Source organism: Poeciliopsis prolifica, unplaced genomic scaffold, assembly GCF_027474105.1.
Source record: "Poeciliopsis prolifica strain line A6 unplaced genomic scaffold, Auburn_PproV2 SCAFFOLD032, whole genome shotgun sequence".
In the NCBI taxonomy this organism is placed as follows: domain Eukaryota; kingdom Metazoa; phylum Chordata; class Actinopteri; order Cyprinodontiformes; family Poeciliidae; genus Poeciliopsis; species Poeciliopsis prolifica.
In genome coordinates, this window is record NW_026562407.1 from 1,517,974 (window position 1) to 1,538,156 (window position 20,183).

At 44.3% G+C, this 20,183-nt stretch overlaps 1 protein-coding gene across 1 annotated transcript; it reads right to left on the reverse strand.

Moving 5' to 3' along the window:
- Positions 1 to 24: 24 nt before the first annotated feature.
- On the reverse strand, positions 25 to 19,999 carry tdrd7b (tudor domain containing 7 b). The gene is made up of 20 exons (XM_055051110.1): positions 19,791 to 19,999; positions 18,029 to 18,233; positions 17,688 to 17,832; positions 15,611 to 15,812; positions 13,620 to 13,702; positions 13,073 to 13,281; positions 11,812 to 12,192; positions 11,039 to 11,337; positions 10,768 to 10,960; positions 10,390 to 10,501; positions 9,621 to 9,823; positions 9,414 to 9,548; positions 8,307 to 8,390; positions 8,050 to 8,184; positions 7,856 to 7,966; positions 7,112 to 7,260; positions 6,784 to 7,010; positions 6,488 to 6,671; positions 6,201 to 6,361; positions 25 to 339 (listed from the first exon to the last, which is right to left on the reverse strand). Exons 2-20 carry the CDS (start codon positions 18,230 to 18,232, stop codon positions 119 to 121), a joined length of 3,438 nt encoding a protein of 1,145 aa, XP_054907085.1. The 5' UTR covers position 18,233; positions 19,791 to 19,999; the 3' UTR covers positions 25 to 118.
- Between the last annotated feature and the right edge of the window lie 184 nt (positions 20,000 to 20,183).

Genomic DNA, 20,183 nt, shown 5'->3' on the forward strand with positions numbered 1-20,183 from the left:
TATTTTATAACAACTACAAACCTGAAATGTTCCTCACTTTATTATATCCAGTCTTCAGTAAAGAGCAGAAGAGCTGCTGGCTATAAAAACCATCAAACTCCAATTCAGTGCCCTGAGTCTACAGCTCGTTGCTCTGCTCATCTGCAAACTCAGCCATGATGTCGTGAATCCAGACGTCGTGTTCCTCGTGCGAGGTGTCCACCAGGAAGACGCTCAGCTTCCTGTCCCACGGGTTGACGGCGTCCTGCGTGGCCTCCAGCTGGGCCACCAGAGGCTTCTTCTCCACGTGGTTCCTGAAAACGATGGAGGCTTCCTCTGACCACAGCCGCTGCTTCACTCCTGTAGGAAAAGCAAGAGTTTAGATTGTGGCAAAACCTAATACTAGAGCATGGAATAATTTAATCCTAAGGTGCAGGGAAAGCTCATTATTAATCTACCAACAGATTTGAAATCTGAAACTTAATTTCTCATCAAAACGTAATGTTATGCATATAACTACTGTTCCCTGAAGGAGAGGAACGAGGTACAACACATAGAGTATGGGATATCACGCTCCCACGTGACCCAACTGAAGACACCTTTAATCACGCCTTTAGGCAAATGACGTGTGATGACGGGTGGCAGGCCCCGCCCGCATATAAATACACCACATCACCGTCATTATTCAGTTCGATGGCAGCTCTTCACCGAGCCAAGCTGAAATGCGGGGCAGAAAGGTGTTGTACCTCGTTCCTCTCCTTCAGGGAACAGTAGTTATATGCATAACATTACGTTCCCTTTCAGTCGATTCACTCGGTACAACACATAGAGTATGGGACATATATACACGCCCCGCAGAGCAGCCATCAAACCTAATATAAATGCACTGAGTTAGTTTGAAACCTCCAACCCAGCGGAAAGAACAGAATGAGCCACAGTAGGGGCTGTCACATCCAGACGATAAAACCGAACAAAAGTGTGCGGTGAAGACCAGCTGGCTGCCGCGCAGATGTCACTCACCGGGACCCCTCTGAAAAGGGCCCAGGATGCCGCCACACCTCTGGTCGAGTGTGCCCTCACACCACGTGGTAAAGGGAGGCCCTTACTGTTGTAAGCCAGAGAAATAGCCTCCACGACCCAAAGAGAAAGTCTCTGCCTGGAGAGAGCTTTGCCTCTGGCTGGATTTGCAAAACACACAAACAGCTGATCGCACAGTCGGATATCCTGAGTGCGATTGATGTAAAGACTGAGTGCACGTACTGGGCACAGAAAATGCAGCCTTCCTTGCTCATCAGAAGCAAAAGGAGGGGGATAAAAACTGCAAAGCTCAATGGTCATCGTGCTGTAATCTGAAGGGATCACCTTAGGGAGATATGCAGCATTTGGCCTTAAGGTGACCTTTAAACCATCAGCTGAAAACTGAACACAAGAGGGGTGCACCGAAAGTGCATGCAGGTCCCCAACCCGTTTCGCACTCGCCAAAGCAAGAAGCAGAGCTGTCTTGTATGACAGAAATTTCAAATCAACCGACTCAAGGGGCTCAAAGGGAGTGCTACAAAGAGCATCCAAGACCACAGTGAGATCCCAGGAAGGAACACTAGATCTTATCCCTGGTCTCAGTCTACGGACCCCTTTTAAGAAACGCACAGCCAGAGGATGAGCACCTGGTGTCCTCCATCAAGGCCAACATGGCACGCAGAGATGGAAGCCAAGTAAACTTTAATTGTGGAGAAAGACAGACCTTTATCCACTAGCCCCTGTAGGAATATCAAGACATCCACAATGGAGCACTGGAAGGGGGAAATGTTTCTGCCGTGACACCACTGTTCAAAAACATGCCATTTATGGGCATACAAACCCCTAGTGGAAGCTGCTCTGGAACTCTGAATGGTTGCAACCACATCCAAAGGAAGGCCTCTGGCTAACAAACTGGACTCTCAGCAGGTAGGCATGCAGCATCCACAATTCTGGGTGCGGATGAAATACTTCCCCCCCTGCCTGGGAGAGGAGGTCTCGGCGGACAGGGAGTTTCCAAGGTTCCACTACCAGCAAGCTGATTATTTCCGCATACCATGACCTTGTCGGCCAGCGAGGGGCCACCAGAATCAAAGACAGGCCCCATCTGCGTACTCTCTCCAGCACTGGCAGAATCATTCCCACTGGGGAAAAGCGTACAGAAGCACATTGGGCCATGGGTGAGCGAGGGCATCCACTCCCAATGGAGCGCTGTGATCCGTTATGGAAAAGAATAGGGGACAGTGGGTGTTGGCTTTGGTGGCAAAGAGATCCACTGAAGCTTCGCCGAACCGTTGCCAAATCTGCGCAACCACGGATGGATGTAGTCTCCACTCCCTCACCAGTGGGCCTCCCCTGGACAGCAGATCCGCTCCCAAATTCAGGTGCCCAGGAACATGAGTGGCTTTGATAGACAGAAAATGAACGCTGCACCACTGCAGCAGTTTGTGAGACAATTTCAGCAAGGGAAGTGAATGAGTGCCCCCTTGTCTGTTTATGTAGGACACCACAGTGGTATTGTCTGTCCTTATCAGAACATGCTGGTTCAACAGAACCCTGCAAAAATGCCTCAGAGCCAGCAGGACCGCTTGCAACTCCAGGTAGTTTATGTGGAGCTTGGATTGGGTTAATGTCCAGACTCCCCTCACCGCTACGCCATCGCATATTGCTCCCCACCCTCGTAGAGAGGCATCTGTGGACAACACTTTGCGAAAGGACACCCTGCCGATTGGAGACCCACGGTACAGCAGATTGGGCTCCCTCCACGGGCGAAGTGCTGACATGCAAGAGGCAGTTATCGTCAGCTTTCTGTGCAGGTGCCGCGATGTGCTCAGCCGGTGAGAGCGTGTCCAGCGCTGCATCGGACGCATTTTCAACAGTCCGAGTGGAACCACTGCAATCATGGAGGCCATCATTCCCATCAGCTGTAAGACAGTCTGGAAGCGCAGTTTGCACCCCAACTGAAACTGACCGAGGCACCGATGAAACGCGGTCACACGGTGCTCTGAGAGACGAGCTCGAGCTGACAGGGAGCATATTTCCAGGCCCAGAAATGAGAACTGTGACTCGGGTTCAGTGAACTTTTCTGAAAGTTTACAGAGAAACCCAGGGCTTGAATGTGGGATAGCACCTGTGGCAGCTGCTCTGCCGCCTGCTCTCTGGAACTGGCTATTAAAGCCCAGTCGTCCAGATAAGCTAGAATGCGAATCCCCTTTTCTCTGAGGGGCGAGCGCTGTCTCCACAATTTTCGTAAATGTGCGAGGGGCGAGCGACAGACCGAAGGGTAGAACCAGGTACTCGTACGCTACTCCCTCGAAAGCAAACCTCAGAAAACGCCTGTGTTCCGGGTGTATTGCTACGTGAAAATAAGCATCCGTCAGATCGATTGTAGCAAACCAATCGCCTGGGCCGACAGCGTTCAAAAGTTGTCTCAGCGTCAACATTTTGAATTTGTACTTGCGAAGGTACTTGTTCAACACCCTTAAATCCAGGATGGGTCGTAGCCCACCTCCCTTCTTCGGAACAACAAAATAGCGGCTGTACCAACCTCTGTCTGCTTCCGAAGTGGGAACCACACGCACTGCTCCTTTTGCCAACAACGTGTTTATTTCGTCTCTTAGAACTTTCGCTGCTTCTGTCCCCACAGTTGTGTTTACAACTGATTGGAACCGGGGCGGTCTTTTCCGAAACTGCAATCGGTAACCCGTAGCAACGGTCCTTTCCATCCATGGGGAAGGTGCGCATGCGCGCCAGAGAGGCAAGTGTGCAGCGAGGCAGCTGACCTGACGCTCTGTCAGCAAGGAGGTGCTGCCCTCTGCTGGAACGGAGAGGAGCAGCTCCGTTTGACTGTTGCGCACATTGCGGCACACAGTGTTTTGAGTTTGAATTTTTGGCAAAGGAAATGCACTCTTTATTGAAACATGTGGAACAGTCACACAAACATTTCGTACATTCTCTCTCAGTTCCTGAGAAACATTTAGCCCACTTAAACTTGGGGCTGAAAGTGCAAACAGAGTGTGCGTTGGGGTGTTGTGCTTGGGAGACTGTGTGAGGAAAACGCAGCGCCTCTTGGGGCTGGAACCCTGAACAGAACAAGCAAGATGCCGTTTGCGCACAAACGGGTGAGCAGCGGCAATCAGGTCTCCCTGCTTCTGATGCCCCTCTGCCGTCACGCCGTCTCGTGTCGTTAGGATGACTGAGGCTTTTTCTTTCGAGACGTCAGATCTCGTTGAAAACCTGGAGGAGGCCCTTTGCTCCAAGCCGACTGGCGGGGAGTATGCTTTTTCGACGGCTGTGAAATTGTAGTGTTGAGAGCTGCGGGTGGTGCTGCTCTCTTAGGCGGTGCAGGTGTTGTCACCGGCATGCGTGCGTTCATGTTGGGCCTGGGCCTGACGTCACGTCTGGGAATGATGCAACGAAGAGCTTCAGTTTGCTTTTTCTTTAGCTCAAACTTCGCTTGGATTGCATCAAGGGATTGTCCAAAAAGCCCATCTGTTGACACCGGCTCGTCCAAGTATATGGTTCTGTCCCTATCGGGAACGTCAGAAAGCGTCAGCCATAGGTGTCTCTGAGCGACCACTGTGGAAGCCATCCCCCGCCCCAGTGAGAGCGCCGCACAGCGGGATGTGCGAAGAATATAATCCGCAGTGATTCTGATCTCATTCAAGAGGGGGGTCAGATGGCTATCAGGAGGCATCTGAGCTCCGAGCTCGGACAAGCACATAGCTTGATAAGTTTCAAGCATGGTGGCCGAGCTCAAGGAGCGAGCAGCGGTTGCTTGAGCGCGATAGGTTTTCTCCAACTGGGATGCGGAAAACCTGCATTGCTTTGAGGGCAGGGTGGCAGAGCCGCCCACCCCATGGTTGAATGATGGCGCCAGGTAAGCTGCCAAGGACGCCTCCATCGGTGGTAAATTAACCAGACCGGCTTTGTCGGCACCCTCCAGGTCCACGTACTGCCCATAGCCAGGCACCGTAACCCGGGTGGACAACGGTTTGTTCCAGGATGACGTCAGCTCTGAAACAAAATCCGGGAACATGGGCAGGCGGTTTTTAACCGCAGCCGGCTCCGTCGGAAGGTAGAATCCAGTGAACCGGGACACCTTCTGAGCAGGAGGAGGGGTGGGCCACTCAACGTCTAGCTTAGCAGCTGCACGCCGGAAAAGGGAAAGGAACGACGTGTCGTCCTGACCCCCCGGAGAAGCGGCCGCAGCAGAAGGGAGCTGACCGGCGGAAAAATCATCGTCATCGTCTTCAGACAGGCTGTGACTTTCCAGGCCGAGGTCTAGCACATCACCATCATCCTGAGCCGTTTCGGCGAACCCGTCCACGTACTCCATATGGTCTGCCCAGCTTGGAGCGGGGACCGACCAGTTGGAAGTGGAAGCTTTAGCCCCTACGTCCTCGTCAGACTCGGACGAAACCGGGTTCCTAGACTCGGAGAGCATGGGGTCTTGTTGTGAAGCGGTAGCCTCCCCCAGTACTTTCTGCACAAATTTGACCCGCCGTTCAAGCGTGGAGCGCCGAAGCTGGCAACAAAAAGCACAAGCGTCCGGCTCCGACAACGCCCTTCTGGCGTGGACAATCCCGAGGCAGACTGGGCATGCTTCGTGCTGGTCTTTTTCATGAAGCGTGAAGCCGCACTCCTGGGGACAGGGGCGAACGGAAGACTTCTGCTTATGCTTCGTGCTCATCCCGAACCACGAAAAACAAAAAACTAGCGCTCAGCGGGCAGACACGCTAACCAGCAGGCAGCGGTAACTAACACCAACAGGAGCAGTTAAGCTAGTTCTGGGGGGAAAAAAAAGATGCTACCTAGCAGCAGCTAGAAAGCACAGGTTGAAAATTGGGTGTTCTCAGCGAGGTGAAGAGCGTAAGAACTGAATAATGACGGTGATGTGGTGTATTTATATGCGGGCGGGGCCTGCCACCCGTCATCACACGTCATTTGCCTAAAGGCGTGATTAAAGGTGTCTTCAGTTGGGTCACGTGGGAGCGTGATATCCCATACTCTATGTGTTGTACCGAGTGAATCGACTGAAAGGGAACACAGAAATACAGCAGTAATCACACCCATTTAACTAAAAAATATCCATTTATTTTACTGGGATTACATGAGAAGATAGACTGGATTGCTAAGCACGCCTTACAAACGAATAGTGAAACTATAAATGTTGCACCTTGGACTTCCTCCCCATCAGGACTCACCAGCCAGCTGAGCCTGGATGCCCTGGAACGGCAGCTGTCTGAACTTCTTGGTCAGCGTCCGGAGCTGACTGCAGCTGACCAGCTCATGTTTACCATAGTCCAGCTCATAAACCGAAACCAGCCCGTTGGTCAGAACTCCCTTCACCAACACACGGTGCCAGCTGCAATGTAGATGGAGAAATATTAAGGTTTCTCACTCAGATGAACAGAGAACTAGTTTCACTAAGCTCTCAACAAAAGGCCAGCTACTTGTATCTGTTGGTTAATGAAATAAAGTTAATGCTCACTTGTTTTCAATTTTAGCAGCATAAATCTGATTCTTCTCCACTTTAAATGGTTTCTCCTCAGTTTTATTGTAGGAAAGTATCATTTCTCCCATCAGCACCACCAATTTGTACATGTCTCTCCAGGGTTGCAGCACAAAGTGTCCTGGATGACACGCCACAGACACGTACACATCCATATTGTGTCCTGTAAATACACAAAATGACAGCACTGAATGGTGGAATATTTTAATTAAGAATAGCAGAAAAATAATTAGGTTTTCTTTACAGGATTTCTGCTTTTCATTCTCTATTCTCACCGACTTGGGGTAGCTCTAGCAGTGGTGGCAGCTGGAGGAGGTCTGAAGGTGAAGAAGGTGTTCCAGGAGGGCTGGTGGTCGCTGTGTTTCCTCCTTCTTTAGGTGCTGACAGCATCCTCTTGGGATGAGGCTTGGCTATGACAGAAGCCGACGTCGGGCTGCCACTGGCGGAGTCACTGCTGCTCGAGGTCTTGGAGGAAAACGGGTTTGTGGAAATCTTGGTCGGGCTGTGAAAAGAGATAAACAGAAAAAAAAATCCTATTTCACTGCGACCATATCTTAATCAGAAGAGCTGCATGAAGCTGAGCGGGAAAGCAGCAGCTGAGACCTGTGGCTGATCAGGAAGACATCTGGTTGCTGCTTGAACAGGTCGGACTGGGCCATCTGGTGGTTGAGGCTGCGGGCCGGGTCGAGGAAGTTCTTGTCGGTGAACAGGTGGACACAGACGCAGTGCTTGGTTTCATCCACTTTGGCAACCTGGGAAGTGTGGAGGTTCATGAATGATATTTTGCAAAAGTTGCAACACAAACTGATCAACAGTGACGCCCTGCAACTTTCAGACACCCTCCAGATTGACCTTGCTTGATCGTACAGCTATAAAATTTGGTATACATCTACAACGTCCCAAGACCGACAGAAAATTCTCTGGCACCCAAACAGAAAGTTGGCCATTTTGGATTGAAGTTCCAATTTTCACCTAATTTTGAACTGCATTTGATCAAAACTCATCCTTCAGACAAATCAATTGACTTCTGATTTGGTTAGTTTGCTCACTAGGTATTGATTTAAAGTTATCAAAACGGTGAGTTTTCAAGCATATTGAAGAGCAAAACTCGGCCTCAAAGTTTGACGTCTCGCCATGAACTATCCCAACATAGTTTTTAGAGGAATGCTAATGCTAACGTGCTCAATTCAACCATGTGTGGAAGTAATTCTCTATCTGTCTCAGCAGGGTCAAATTTGTTACTGCACACCTGCCTCCATAATACAGGAAGTGATTTCAGTGGTTTCAGTTTGAAGTTGTTGAGTATTGCTAACTCTGGTGCTGATTTTGCCATAAAGTTTAACTCACCTTCATGCTGCAGTCCGAGGTGTTTAACACTTTCTCTCGAAGCCACTGGACCGCATCTGAAGACCAGGACCCCACACTGACCGCCAGGTCTGCTAGGCAGCACTTCACAGCCTGAGCACGAGTTGTTTAGAACATGACTTTGTATAAAAACCACATTTTCAAAGACAGTGACTGACTTCTTTTCAGTGTTGGACCTGAGGTGGGATGGAGACGAGATCACGGAGGAACAGCGGCGGGATCTCTCTGAGCTCAAACACCTCGACAGAAGCCTGGACGCCCACGTCTACGAACAGGATGTCCAACACTCTGCTGCCGTGCAGGTTGGTGATCTGGGTTGGAAAACATTGGGGACAAAAGCCTGCATGACGACATCTATGCTTTCACTACACCTTTAACTCTAAATTTGAGAATAATTATAAGCTGCATCTATTTGTTTGATCTTCAGTCTCACCTCAACACGAGACCATTTGCCTTTATAGCGAGCCAGACATTTTTTCCCACAAAAAGGCCTGGACACCAGAAACTCTGACGTCACCTGGAGAAAAGCAGACATCATGTCCATCCCTAATGAGACTTTTCCCTGTCTGGTTTTTTGCAGCTGTTTGATAACTAATCTTGAATGACAGGATTTGTTTTTCTATGCAATCATATATCAGGTTTGGGTCAATTTGTGAAGAATCTAATGCTTAATTAATCATCTTAGCATTTTCTCCTTCATGCAGTGACTCTTTTCTTCAGTAGAGGTTAACAAAGCTTATTACCGAACACAAAGGATTATTCTCTGAGGACAGCAGTTTCATGCGTCTAAATCCCTTCTAAATGTTTGCGTCTTGAATTGACTCAAAAAGAACATCTGCAGACTTCCTGCTGACGTAAAGCAGTAATGCTTTAAAGGGTGGCAGAGGAGCACCTAGAAAAGCAACTGCTTCCTGTGCTGCTAACAGATTAAGTTCCTTGGGAATGTCTTTACTCCAGATTATCGGCCTAATCTCAATCTGTACTCAACACTGCATGAGAGGAACAACACGGCACCACTAAACGTCTAGTTCGATTTAGTTTAGTTGCTGATATACATAGCAACTTTAAGGATCCTGTATAATAATGCTAGTAAAAATACTTTCATATCAACAAATAAGTATATTTATAAAAAAATACAAACCCAAACATTAATTAATTTAATGTACACAGCCATAAAAATGAATTTTGTAGTTACTGAGTAAGGGACAGATTCATACAAGATCTTCTCTTCTTCCTACTCTGCTTCCATTCATGTGAAGCAAGCGTTCTAAGTGCATGTGTTTGTGAATTAAGATTTGTTAAATTGAGTGGATAAATGAATTTATTAATTTAAAAACTCCTTGATATACAAATATGAAATCTGGAGACTTTCACAAATCTATTTCATTTATAAATCACACGTCATACTGAAAGAATCTTAAAGTGCTGCGCAAAATTAATGTAAAAAAAACAAACAAAACAGCAAACCCCCCACAAAAATAATAAAAACTTTTCCGTTCTTTTAGATGTTAGCATGAGGAACATACTGCAGTCTTGCTACCTGTGTGTGGAAGTAATTCTCTATTTTCTCCAATGTCTCATTCAGCTTAGCAAGTCCTCTGGAGGGAAGCTGGCAGTAAATGGTCCCATCGGAGCAAACACTGCTGACGGTCACATTCATATAAGCGCTGTTCACCTGGGGATGAACAGACTTTTAGCCGCTGTGAACTCACAGACCTGAAAACACACACCCCGGCCTCCTGTGTACCTGTAACGGACTCGCTAGCGTCTTGTCCTGTAGGGATTTCATGCAGGCGGCATTGATGTTCACGTCATCGTCCTGAGACGTGTCGTACAGGACCACCAGAGGGACGGGACCTCGCTCTAAGATTTCGGCCAGGAGGATCCGTCCACTCGCCATCGCCTCAAACGTCTTCAGAACCACGGGTTCCTGACAGAACGGCTCCAGGCCTGAGCGGGAAAGGTGAAACCACTTTTAATTTGCATCACAGATCTTTTCCATTTGTTAATTTTTACACTTCAATCACAAACTTCAATATGTTTTATGAAGTGTTGGGGAGATAATTCAGCTCTCTGATTCATGTGTGTTGAAACTGGGATATACGAGTTGAGGATGTGGGTTAGATTTAATGGGATTCTAATCATGGGTATACCACACATCATACTGAAAGAAAAATAAAAGTCATTACATTTTGCAAGGAAATCATGGATAATTTTCTTTCACTTCACATCTATGCCCTTCTTGTTAAAGTGAAAAGTGGAAAGTCATTGAGAGTGCAAGTGATGTTTTGCAAGTCAATAACTCCACAAATTCACTGGGTTTTCTTTTCAGACGTCTTAAACTAACTTGAAAAATAACCTGAAATTAGTGTACTGTTTGATAACTAGGATTAACTGAAATGTATGTCACTGATTTGAAATAACTTTTTTTGTAAAGACAACATGCGTTGTGCATTGTTGCAATATCAATGAACCAAGTTGAATTGAATGCATTTGTGGCATCTTTAGTAACCCACCTGCCAGTTTACACTTGGTCGCCTGGAAAGGCAGCTTGAAAAATTTCTCATGCAGCTCCAACACTTTGCTTTTACTGATCACCTCTGAGAAGCCGTGATCCACATAATAGACCTGCAGATGCAACAACAAATGAGTTACCCTGCAAAAACATGACATCTTACCAAGTATTTTAGTTTCTAGTGCAAATGTGTTAGTGTTAACGACATGGAAAAATATCTTGTCATAGGTGACATAATCTGCCAGTGGAAGTAGTACTTTTACATCAAGGTACTTGTAAGTGTTCGAAGTTGTTTGCACTACAAGTTAGACAAAAATACTTGTTAAAATCTCATTCAGTGTTTCTCATCTTTGGTTGCTGCCTGGTTTTGTGCATTTACCTTGACTTTGTCAGACATGACTTCACATATTTGTGCCCTCAGGATCTCCTCCTCTTCCTCAGCCCGGACTGCGACGAGTTGGCCTGAAGAAGTAGAAGACAGAGGGACTTGCTGGCTTTTGTCTAAGGCATAAAACTCCCTCATCTCATCCTCCATGGAGTCCTGCGCCACTGAGTAACCCTCGCCGATGTACCTGCCAGAGGAGGAGCGGTGGACAGTGAGATGTCCGTGCTCCATCAGTTCATAAGTGGATAATTTGCTTCCTTCCCACCTCAGTATAACAGAGTTGGTGTTGGTGGCCTCCATCACCAGAACGGAGGGATATTCCTCCTTGGGGATCTGCAGAGTCGGCACCTCATGGTTGCTGAGACTCCTCCTCAGCTCAGATCTCACATTCTGCTCCTCTTCGCTGGCGGACGAGCTCCTCCTGTTGCAGTTCTCATCCTCCCCTCCAACGCTGCTCCGCCTGTACAGAATGGCCCGCTGGGGGTTGTCAGACATCGGATAGTCGATGGTGCAAATGTCGGAGAGGAGGTCAAGGTTCTCCAGCACATATCCGGGCAGTTTAATCTTGTAAAACAAAAACAGAATGATATTAGCAACATTTGGACATGTAGGACTAGTTTTCAAATCTGATAGTCCTATTGAATTGTTTGATTGGGGACCAAAATTGCAACATTTGTTACATTTTCAGCTCCTGCGGTTTGCTTTGACACTGAACTCTGTGGCATCAGATTTTAACGGTTGGAGGATTTCTCTTTTGTCTTTTGCAAAAAAAACAAAAAACAAAAGTCAATTCTCCCACTAGCGCTAGACTGCCAATTTTGTTCTGGTTGTATTTACCAAGTCCGCTTGGCATTCACATACACAATCAAACCACACCACAGTTCACTTCAGCAGAACCAAAACCTGAGTTTGGTTTATTGTTTGGTTTATTGGTCTGCATCAGAGTTGATTCTGTATTCACACTTCCCCAAACAAACTGGACTAAACAGGGCTGGTGTGAATGCATCCAAAATGTGCATCAAAGTGTGTGTCACTAACTTTGTATGTGTCCTGGAAGAGCTTGGGCAGTGCATGGGCCCACAGACCACTGGAGTACTTCATCAGCAGCTCCTCGAGTCTCTGCTTCAGATCAGGGGTGAGGGCTGCCGGGGAGGAAGGAGGACTGGGAGACCAAGAAGAAGACCGGGGAGACTGGGAGGACTGGGGGGACGGAGGGGATGGAGGAGGCAGGAGAGACTGGGGAGACCGGGAGCCAGATCGAGCCAGAGGGTTGATGTGGGGCCTCTTCTGGACCGGGGAGGCTTCAGCAGGTGAGGTGGTGGAGCTGTTAACGGTCTGGGAAGGGGCGGGTGTGTTGGATTGTTCTGTGGCAGGGTAGAGGAGCAGCTCTGAGGAATTACTACCACAGGTTTTCTCCACCTAAAACAAAAATAACAACTCAACAACCCGTTTTGTTGTAGACTTGAACGTGAACAAAAGATGACTTTTTACATCTGATAGTGTTGAATTAATGCATTCCAATGAGAGTCCACAGCATGTTTGATGTTCACAATCCAACATGATCTGACTTTAAATGTGCCTCTTTCTCACCAAGTTTTTATTGTAATTTGAATGAGATTTTTTTTTTCAGCATTTTGTGTCAAAACTGCAGTAAATCTGAAGGGTTAAATACTTAAAAACAAATATAAAGGCTCTGTCATGTCAAGAAATTTACAAGTTTCTGTTAGGTTAAGCAACAAGAAATCAAGTTCTTTGACTAATATCCATAATAAAGTTTTTCTTTCAAAAACATTTGTTTTCAAGACTGCTCAGTAAATTTATGAATCATAATTTACCTCCTGGTGGCTGCCTTCCTGAATCAAATAAAAATATCAATACATCTCTTTTTAGGCAAATTAACATTTGGCTTAAGTAGTCTAAAATGATTAATTCCTCTTAAGCATGTTGTATTGGGACCAACGAAAGCAGGTACTTTATATTCTCACCCCAGAGAAGGGGTATCGAGTGTAACTTGTGGCTACATTTACATTCGCAAGGCAGCACAAGGCTGCAGGACCGGTTTCAAAGAGGAAAGAAAGGTTGGAGTGGATCTGCTTACTCCAAGTGAATCTATTGTTCAGTGCTACTAAAAACTTTTAAGATAAGTAACAAAAAACCCAAGCATCTAAACACCTTAGTGTAGCCCTGTCCTGTTTCTGAACCTTCTGATTTGACATTTAGCTATCGAGTTTACTGCATTTCAATTAGCTTTTTTGCTAAAAGATATTTATGAAAAAAGCAGTTCAGATTGAGTGCATACAATGCATATGTGGGTCCAGGTCTCCAGGTCTTTGATGGCCTCTGAGGGCAGGTCCTGTTTGTACAGCTCTCTGTAGATCTGAGGCAGTTTGGACACCCAGAAGCCATTGCTGTACTTGGCCAAAATCTCTCTGATGCGACTCTGGACCTGCTGAGGGTTGTAGGGGTTTCCTCTGCCCGGGCCAAAACTCTCGTTTAGATTCACCGGTTCTGGAGGAAAAACAGCAGAGCAGAAGAGCAATTATTTCACAAACATCTGGAAACTTAATGGTTTTTATCAAAGCAAGGAAAGAGGTTAGAATCAGAAAAATATGGATACAAGAATAACACATCAGTATTATTTTGAAAATATAAAATACATGAATCGATATATATATGAACCCAATTTATCAGATTTGATCTCTTTGGAGGAATTCTGCCACTACAATACCTCACTAGAGGTGTACTTTGACTAGGTCTTTTAGGTATTTTTACAAAGCGAGGAATGCAAAACAACCAGCTTGCCATCAGAGTAGTGATTCCACTACTTTGGAAAAAGTATCACTTACGGCCGGTCTGCTGTGGATTTCTGGAAAGGTGAGCTTGCATCTCCTTCTGAAACCGCGTCGGGAGGATCATTCTCTTGTCTGGTCTGTACAAAGAGAACCAAACAGGGACGTGAATACATTGTTATTTGTTTGTCAAAGTAAAACAAGAAAAAAAAAGTTTTTTAAACTAAATGTTTCGGAACCCCTCTGCTTTTCTTTTAGACCTATGATTTTGAAAAATGTATTTGAACATTATACTCCCATGAATCTACAAACTTTCAATTGAAAGTGAAACTGATGGTTGACCTTAGTTTTTGATCAAATTTCAGATTATTACCATCTGACTTTGTGAAGGCAGTCAGAACATCAGCATCTGAATATCAGCTTGTTAGCTGATCTTTAAATGGAACAAACAATAATAATAAAACAAATACAAAAGTAATGCACCTCATTCTGATGCAGCAGAACACTGTGAATCTCTAACAATTGATCCAAATGGACACGTCGTATCCAGAATGAGAATTCATAAAAAGTAACACACATGCTGTATGTACCTTTAAGACCCAACAGAATTTGATGTAACTCCTCATTTCTTCACACTTAGACATGTGTAATGTTTTGCAACATACCTCATTCATGGGAAGATTGGAAACTGTTACAGGGGCCCTTAGTCAATCAAATGTGTTTGATTGACTGGTTGTATTGAAAACCAGACAAAATATTCAAGGATTGGCTTATATTCAAAACAGAACTGGGTCAGGAAATTAACTCAAATTTGCTCCATTTCAAGCAAGTACGCTTAGGGGAAATAAAAGGAGTAGTATTTCATTAAAATTGTATTAACTTTACAACTTTTAAAATCTAGATCTTTAAATGATAAAATATTCATTTATAAAATCATTATGTATTTCCCAGTTATATAGTTTTAAACATCAAGTAAAGAACTACAATTTTAATTTTCTCTACATTGGGTGTAAAATCCAAACTTTATGATTTGTAGAGTATGCATTGCATTCTCTGGGATTAAATAAAAACAAATTCATTTTCATAAAAAGAGTCAATAACATTATGTGGAACCTACACAATCTCTTTATATCACTAAATTGCTAACTTCGGCAGAATACCTCCCTCTCTCAAAAACATTGTTTTTCTATATCTATGTGAAAACTTACTTTTCCTTTATCACCAAATTAAACCACAGCTCAGCCTTTTGGACTACGGTTTTCAAATTTACAACCTTTACTCATGCACACAAATGAAGAAAGATCTACATGGATACACACAGATATGCTGATTCACTCTGTGTCGGTTTAGAAGAGTTAATCTATCAGAGAATAGAGGAGGGATTAAAAAGGTTTATGTCCCCCTGAGCTGGGCTTGTGTCCCCTGCCAGTACACCGGGACTCCCATCCAGGTCTCCCTTTGTACTGCAAAAGCTCAGCAACAAAATGGACTTGGATGGATGTTAGTGGTTGAATCAGTCACAAAGTTAAGGTCACTCATTCTGTCAATGTAACGTCAGCAGAGTATGTCTTACAATTTAATCTTTTTTCAAGGTTTTGTTGGCTCTAGTGTTCTTTATTTGAAAGTGGTTAAATAGGAAAGAGGGTAATCAGAGAGGGGAAGACATGTGGCAAATGTCGCCTGACCGGGAATTGTACTTGCGACCACCGTCATGAGGATTATGGCCTCAATATATGGGTTGTGCTTTGCCCCTGCGCCGCCACAGCACCCACAATTTAATCTTTTTGAGAGTAAATCGTCAATTTCACTTACTTATTAACACTTATTTCACATAAGCTTGTATAAATGATAATCTGAGTTCTATAGATTTAGTAATTTTATTGATCTGTGTAAAACTACTTCCTGTACACTGAAGCATCCATTAGTATATTTGTTTCACACATTTAGTTGAATGATGCTCCTGCTGTTGACACTTAAAAGAGTTAAACCATCATATTTAGAGTCTGATCAGTAATTGAAATGAATCAAGCTCAGCATCTCTAACTCACCTTTCTATCGGTTGGCTCCCTCTCTTATAGGCTTTGTACTGACCGGACAGCCTGTAAGGATGTACCCCAGACCGAGCCTCTGACAGGACATCCCTCAAGTCTCTTGTCTGTCTGAAGTCTCCATGTCCAGCTCCACGGCCGGCGCCTGCTCCTCTTCCTCGGCCTCGGTGGTTTGGCTGCCTCAGAGAGGTTTGGGGTTTAGCTGATAAGAAAAATACCACAAATTAAGTGAGTGTCTCAGCTAACTCTGATGGTCTAGTTGTATTTTTTTGTTATTTGACTTTTTTTTTCTTCCCATATTTATAAATTTCAAATTATTTTTTCAAAAATGTTCACTTGTATTCAATATGATTGCAGGGAAACTTTTCATTAATGTTCCAAAAAACTGCACAGATTTCAGGAAGATGTGGCAACAATAATTATCTCTAATCAATGCAACATGGTTACTTTAATTCCTCTTGTGATGTCATCGACTCAAACACACACGCAGCAGCCCTGTAGTTTCCTCCTGCATTGCATTCAGTCAAATTTATATTTGCCTCTATATACTGCAGAGAAAATCCACAAATTTAACTGAACTGTGTTTTTATTTTCCATGCATATTTGTTGGTGAAAAGAAAACACTTCATGTGATGGCATAATTAATTTAACTTACACTACCCAGGCCTCTCATCTTTACAAAATTACATCAGCCAAGCTCAGAATGACATCACATTTCTGTTGCATGGCATCAGAAGTGCGCTGCAATCATTATTCCTGTTGCTGCTGTGCCCACTCATTCTTCAATCCCCCTTTCTTCCAGAACTTTCCGCTGCTTTTACATCCACTCTGCTTTTGCTCCCACTGAATCTGCTTTTATCGCACCGGTAGCAACAAGAACCGACCACCAGCTTTAAGAGCCTTAGTCAGCAGACAGTTTCTGCCCCAGCCCCTGAGTCAACACACACAAATGCATAATGCAGAACCATTCCCATGCAGATCGAAGTAAGGACAACCTCTTACACGCACTGAGAGTGAACGCCACATCACCTTGCCGACGTGGACTCACAGCTCCCGGTCTGTCTCTGCCTGAATATCAATAACCCCGGCAGTGAGAGGAGGATGAGAGGGAGTGTGGAGGAGAGCTTGATTTGTGCATCAGCTTCTCTTCCTTGGCAGCTTAAACTGCATCACTCCACTCCATCTCCCTCCTTTTCTGTCACCAGTCCTCAGCGCTTCAGCGTTTCTCTCCGTCTATGTTCACCTCAAACCTCCTCCCTGCTTCGTCCACTTCTCTCTCTCTTTCTCCCTCCCCACCGTGCCGCTACCACCCATCCCCTCCTCTGACTCTAAGAATATTCTGCAGCATCACCGTCTAGTAGCATTACAAGAATAAAAAGTTGTCTGCTGGTTCCTGCATTAAAGTCATAGATATGCACAAGTATCGCAGTTTTTCTGAGTTATTTAGCCAGACGAGAAAAAGGTAAAAGCTATGTAATGTATGTATAACTGATTGTCATTGCACACCCGATGAATAGATGCCTAAAATACCTCGAGGGTCGACACAATAACAGTAAAAAGAGGCCAGTTGTTCATCTTCAACCTGTCAGGCTGCAACACACAGAGCCTGTGCCTCTGCTGCAATATCCCAGCCCTGATTCACTACCAGGCTTTAAACCTGTCATTTCACATACATTGTCTTGCTAATACAAGTCAGTGTATTACAGTTCCATGACCTTTGAACTGTTCCACTTTATATAGCTACCATGATCATTTCAATGTACTTCACAGAGATTTTTGTACCAGACCAAAGGACAAACGGTTTTCACTTTATTGTTTAATTAAACAATAAAAAATATGGCATGCGTTTGTATTCGTCCCGCTTTGCCTTGATAACCCAAAATAAATTCCAGTGCAGTTAAATGCAGAGAGCATCTAATTTATTCTCAGCATAAATTCAGCTGCACTGTGAAGGCATTTTGTGTGATAATGCATATTTTGCTATGGCCTCTTAGCTACACAAGTATTTTCTACAAGTTGTCACCCCTACATATGTGATTTTGCACACAGCATAAACTAGTTTGTTTGGTAAACTCACCATTGAGGACTAGAGGAACCGCCGGTTTAACTCTCATCTGGGTGTTGACCAGGTGGTGTCGGCCGGTTCTCTTGGAGCTGCGTTGTCGGGCCACCACCTTGGCTGTGTGTGTTGCCTCCTTGGCTCCAGAGGAAACATAAACCACCTGGAAAGAGACATGAAAACATCAGGGCACTCTCAACTGTTTCAAAGAGATTTGACTTCTAGCAACTTTTAGGGAATTTACAGAATTATTTTGAAAGCATTTAAACCAACCAATTTTGACATGCTCATTCATTTTAGTTTACATATTTCATTTGTCACACATTCCTTTCTGAGTACCACATCGTGGCGACACTCGCCTCTCCAGAACCTCCCCTCTCCATGCGAACAGAGGACGTGCTGGCTAACAGAGCCTCCACTTGGACATGTCCGATCTCTTGGTGCGGGATCTGGTCTCCGGTCAGCTCCTTGTAATCCGACTGCAGACGGGACAATGACACTCCACCTCTGTTGGCCTGGACGATGGCATGCAGCGTCCGTTTCACCAACTCCACTTCAGTCATCCTGGGTAAGTAAAAAAATGGAAGTAAAACTCTACTTAAAACAAAAAATAAATAAATAAAATGTACGATGTTATTAAAATATATTGTAAAAAATCTTAGTGTTCAGAGGGAATTGATCTTTGCTGCAGATTTAGTCAAACCTGGATTACTAATTATCAATCTAACTGAAAACTGCCACAAACAGCCAATTAAAATCATAATTCATGTTTATTCCTTTTCTTTAACGTTATATCAGCAAGTGACAAACAACTAATTGGCTATATAATGGGAGTGCAGCTGCAGTTCCACAGCCAAAAGTGGCTCTTTGGCTAATATATTAAAATGATGAATATTGCTCTGTTCTGTTTCACTTTGAATTTTTTTGTTTTTTTTTGTTTTGTGTCCCCATGAAAAAACATTACCCTCTTGATAAATTTGATCTAGAACCTGAAGAAAAGACTAAGGCAATGAGTCATGTAGTAAACTGTTTAATTAAAATGAAATAATTTATGCTTATAATTGGTAAATAGTACAAAAAGTGAAAATAGGAAGACATTTTCCCTCAACACTGATAAATTCAGTAATTAAATTTTAAAAAACTGCATTTATATGAAAGAAACATCAATGAATGAATCATTTTAGATAGTTGCTGACATTTTTGTCAATTATGAAAATAATGCAATATCTAGTTCAGACAAAGCTATTTATCTACCATTGCCATTTCTTCTTAATTAACATTTGTTATATACAGTGTGAACTACTTAGTATCCACTTATAGTTAACACTTGCTTGCTAAACTTATTTCAGAAATGAAAACAAGCCTACCATTTAAATCTCCGAAAATATTGCAGAAATGCTTTTTACTTTTCTAGTTTAGATAGAACCATCTAGACGGGGAGAACATGGAGACACACCCTGATCGGGCAGCCTGAGCTTTAACCAGAGGAAAACTTCAGGACAAGTATGAAACTTATCGCTTCCAGAGGCGATCAGCCATGAAAACATGCAGAAACGTCCAGTCTATGCATGGATTAGTTCATATAATAGCGGTGAAATCTACTCGTGCAATGAGACGTCTACAATGTCTCATTGCATTGTATTGATCACTTGATGTGGGACAGAGAAACTGACGTAACGCTGTCACTCCAGCGCCACACCCTCCATAAGGGACCAAGCTGCTTTCCTCCAACTTATCTGATATTTTATTGATTAGGCCACAGATATTCCTCAAACCTTTACGTTGGATACAAAAAAACACCTGTTGGATCCAGAACGCTGTCTGGTTTCGGTATCGATTCGAGTTAAATCCCCAGAACAGTTCATGAAAGTGGCTGAAACACGCGCTCACCAGACCGGACGTAGATCAAAATTGACCTTCAAAATAAAACTACCGACGCGTCTTCGATTGCAGTTAGAATTTTACGTTGAAAACACAGACCGGAAGTACAACTATTATCCAAAGTTGCTAGCGGTTTTAATCATCTCAAGATCAAAACACAAAAAATGCACACTTAACCAAACTTTGTCACCCCTGAGTACTTTATAAAAAGTTGGTGCGAAGAGACAGAAGCTTCCCGACCTTGTTGAGAAAAATCGTAGCGCAGCCGCAGTGGGTCGATTCGCTCGCTGTCAGAGGTGTCACCGCCACGGGGCTGAGCTGCGGCCGACCGGGGATCCGTATCCCGTGCTACTGCCAAGCCGGGTCCGCGAGCGGCCTCCTTTCCGCCCATCTGATTGGTTGATGACAGTGCTGCGCTATCCAGAAGCTGCAACACAAGGTGGAGGAATTCAGATTTTCACTAGATATGGTTGTCTTGGGAATAAAACAGAAATAAGGTATAAATATTTTAAAAACAAAACACTTTTTGATTAATGCGTCTAAACTATTTTCTATCTAATAATTTAAAATATACAAACAAACATTTAAATCAGTGGCAAGAAGTTTTGGGATCATATGAAAATTAAGAATTAT

What these genes read in the sequence shown, in the direction of transcription:
- tdrd7b (XM_055051110.1), bottom strand. Translation starts at nt 18,232, where the DNA reads ATGACTGAAGTGGAGTTGGTGAAACGGACGCTGCATGCCATCGTCCAG. An exon ending in AAATCCACAGCAGACCGGCC is followed by an intron (nt 13,282 to 13,619) that starts GTAAGTGATACT and finishes TTTTTCCTCCAG; the next exon opens with AACCGGTGAATCTAAACGAG. An exon ending in TCTTCCAGGACACATACAAA is followed by an intron (nt 11,338 to 11,811) that starts GTTAGTGACACA and finishes TTGTTTTACAAG; the next exon opens with ATTAAACTGCCCGGATATGT.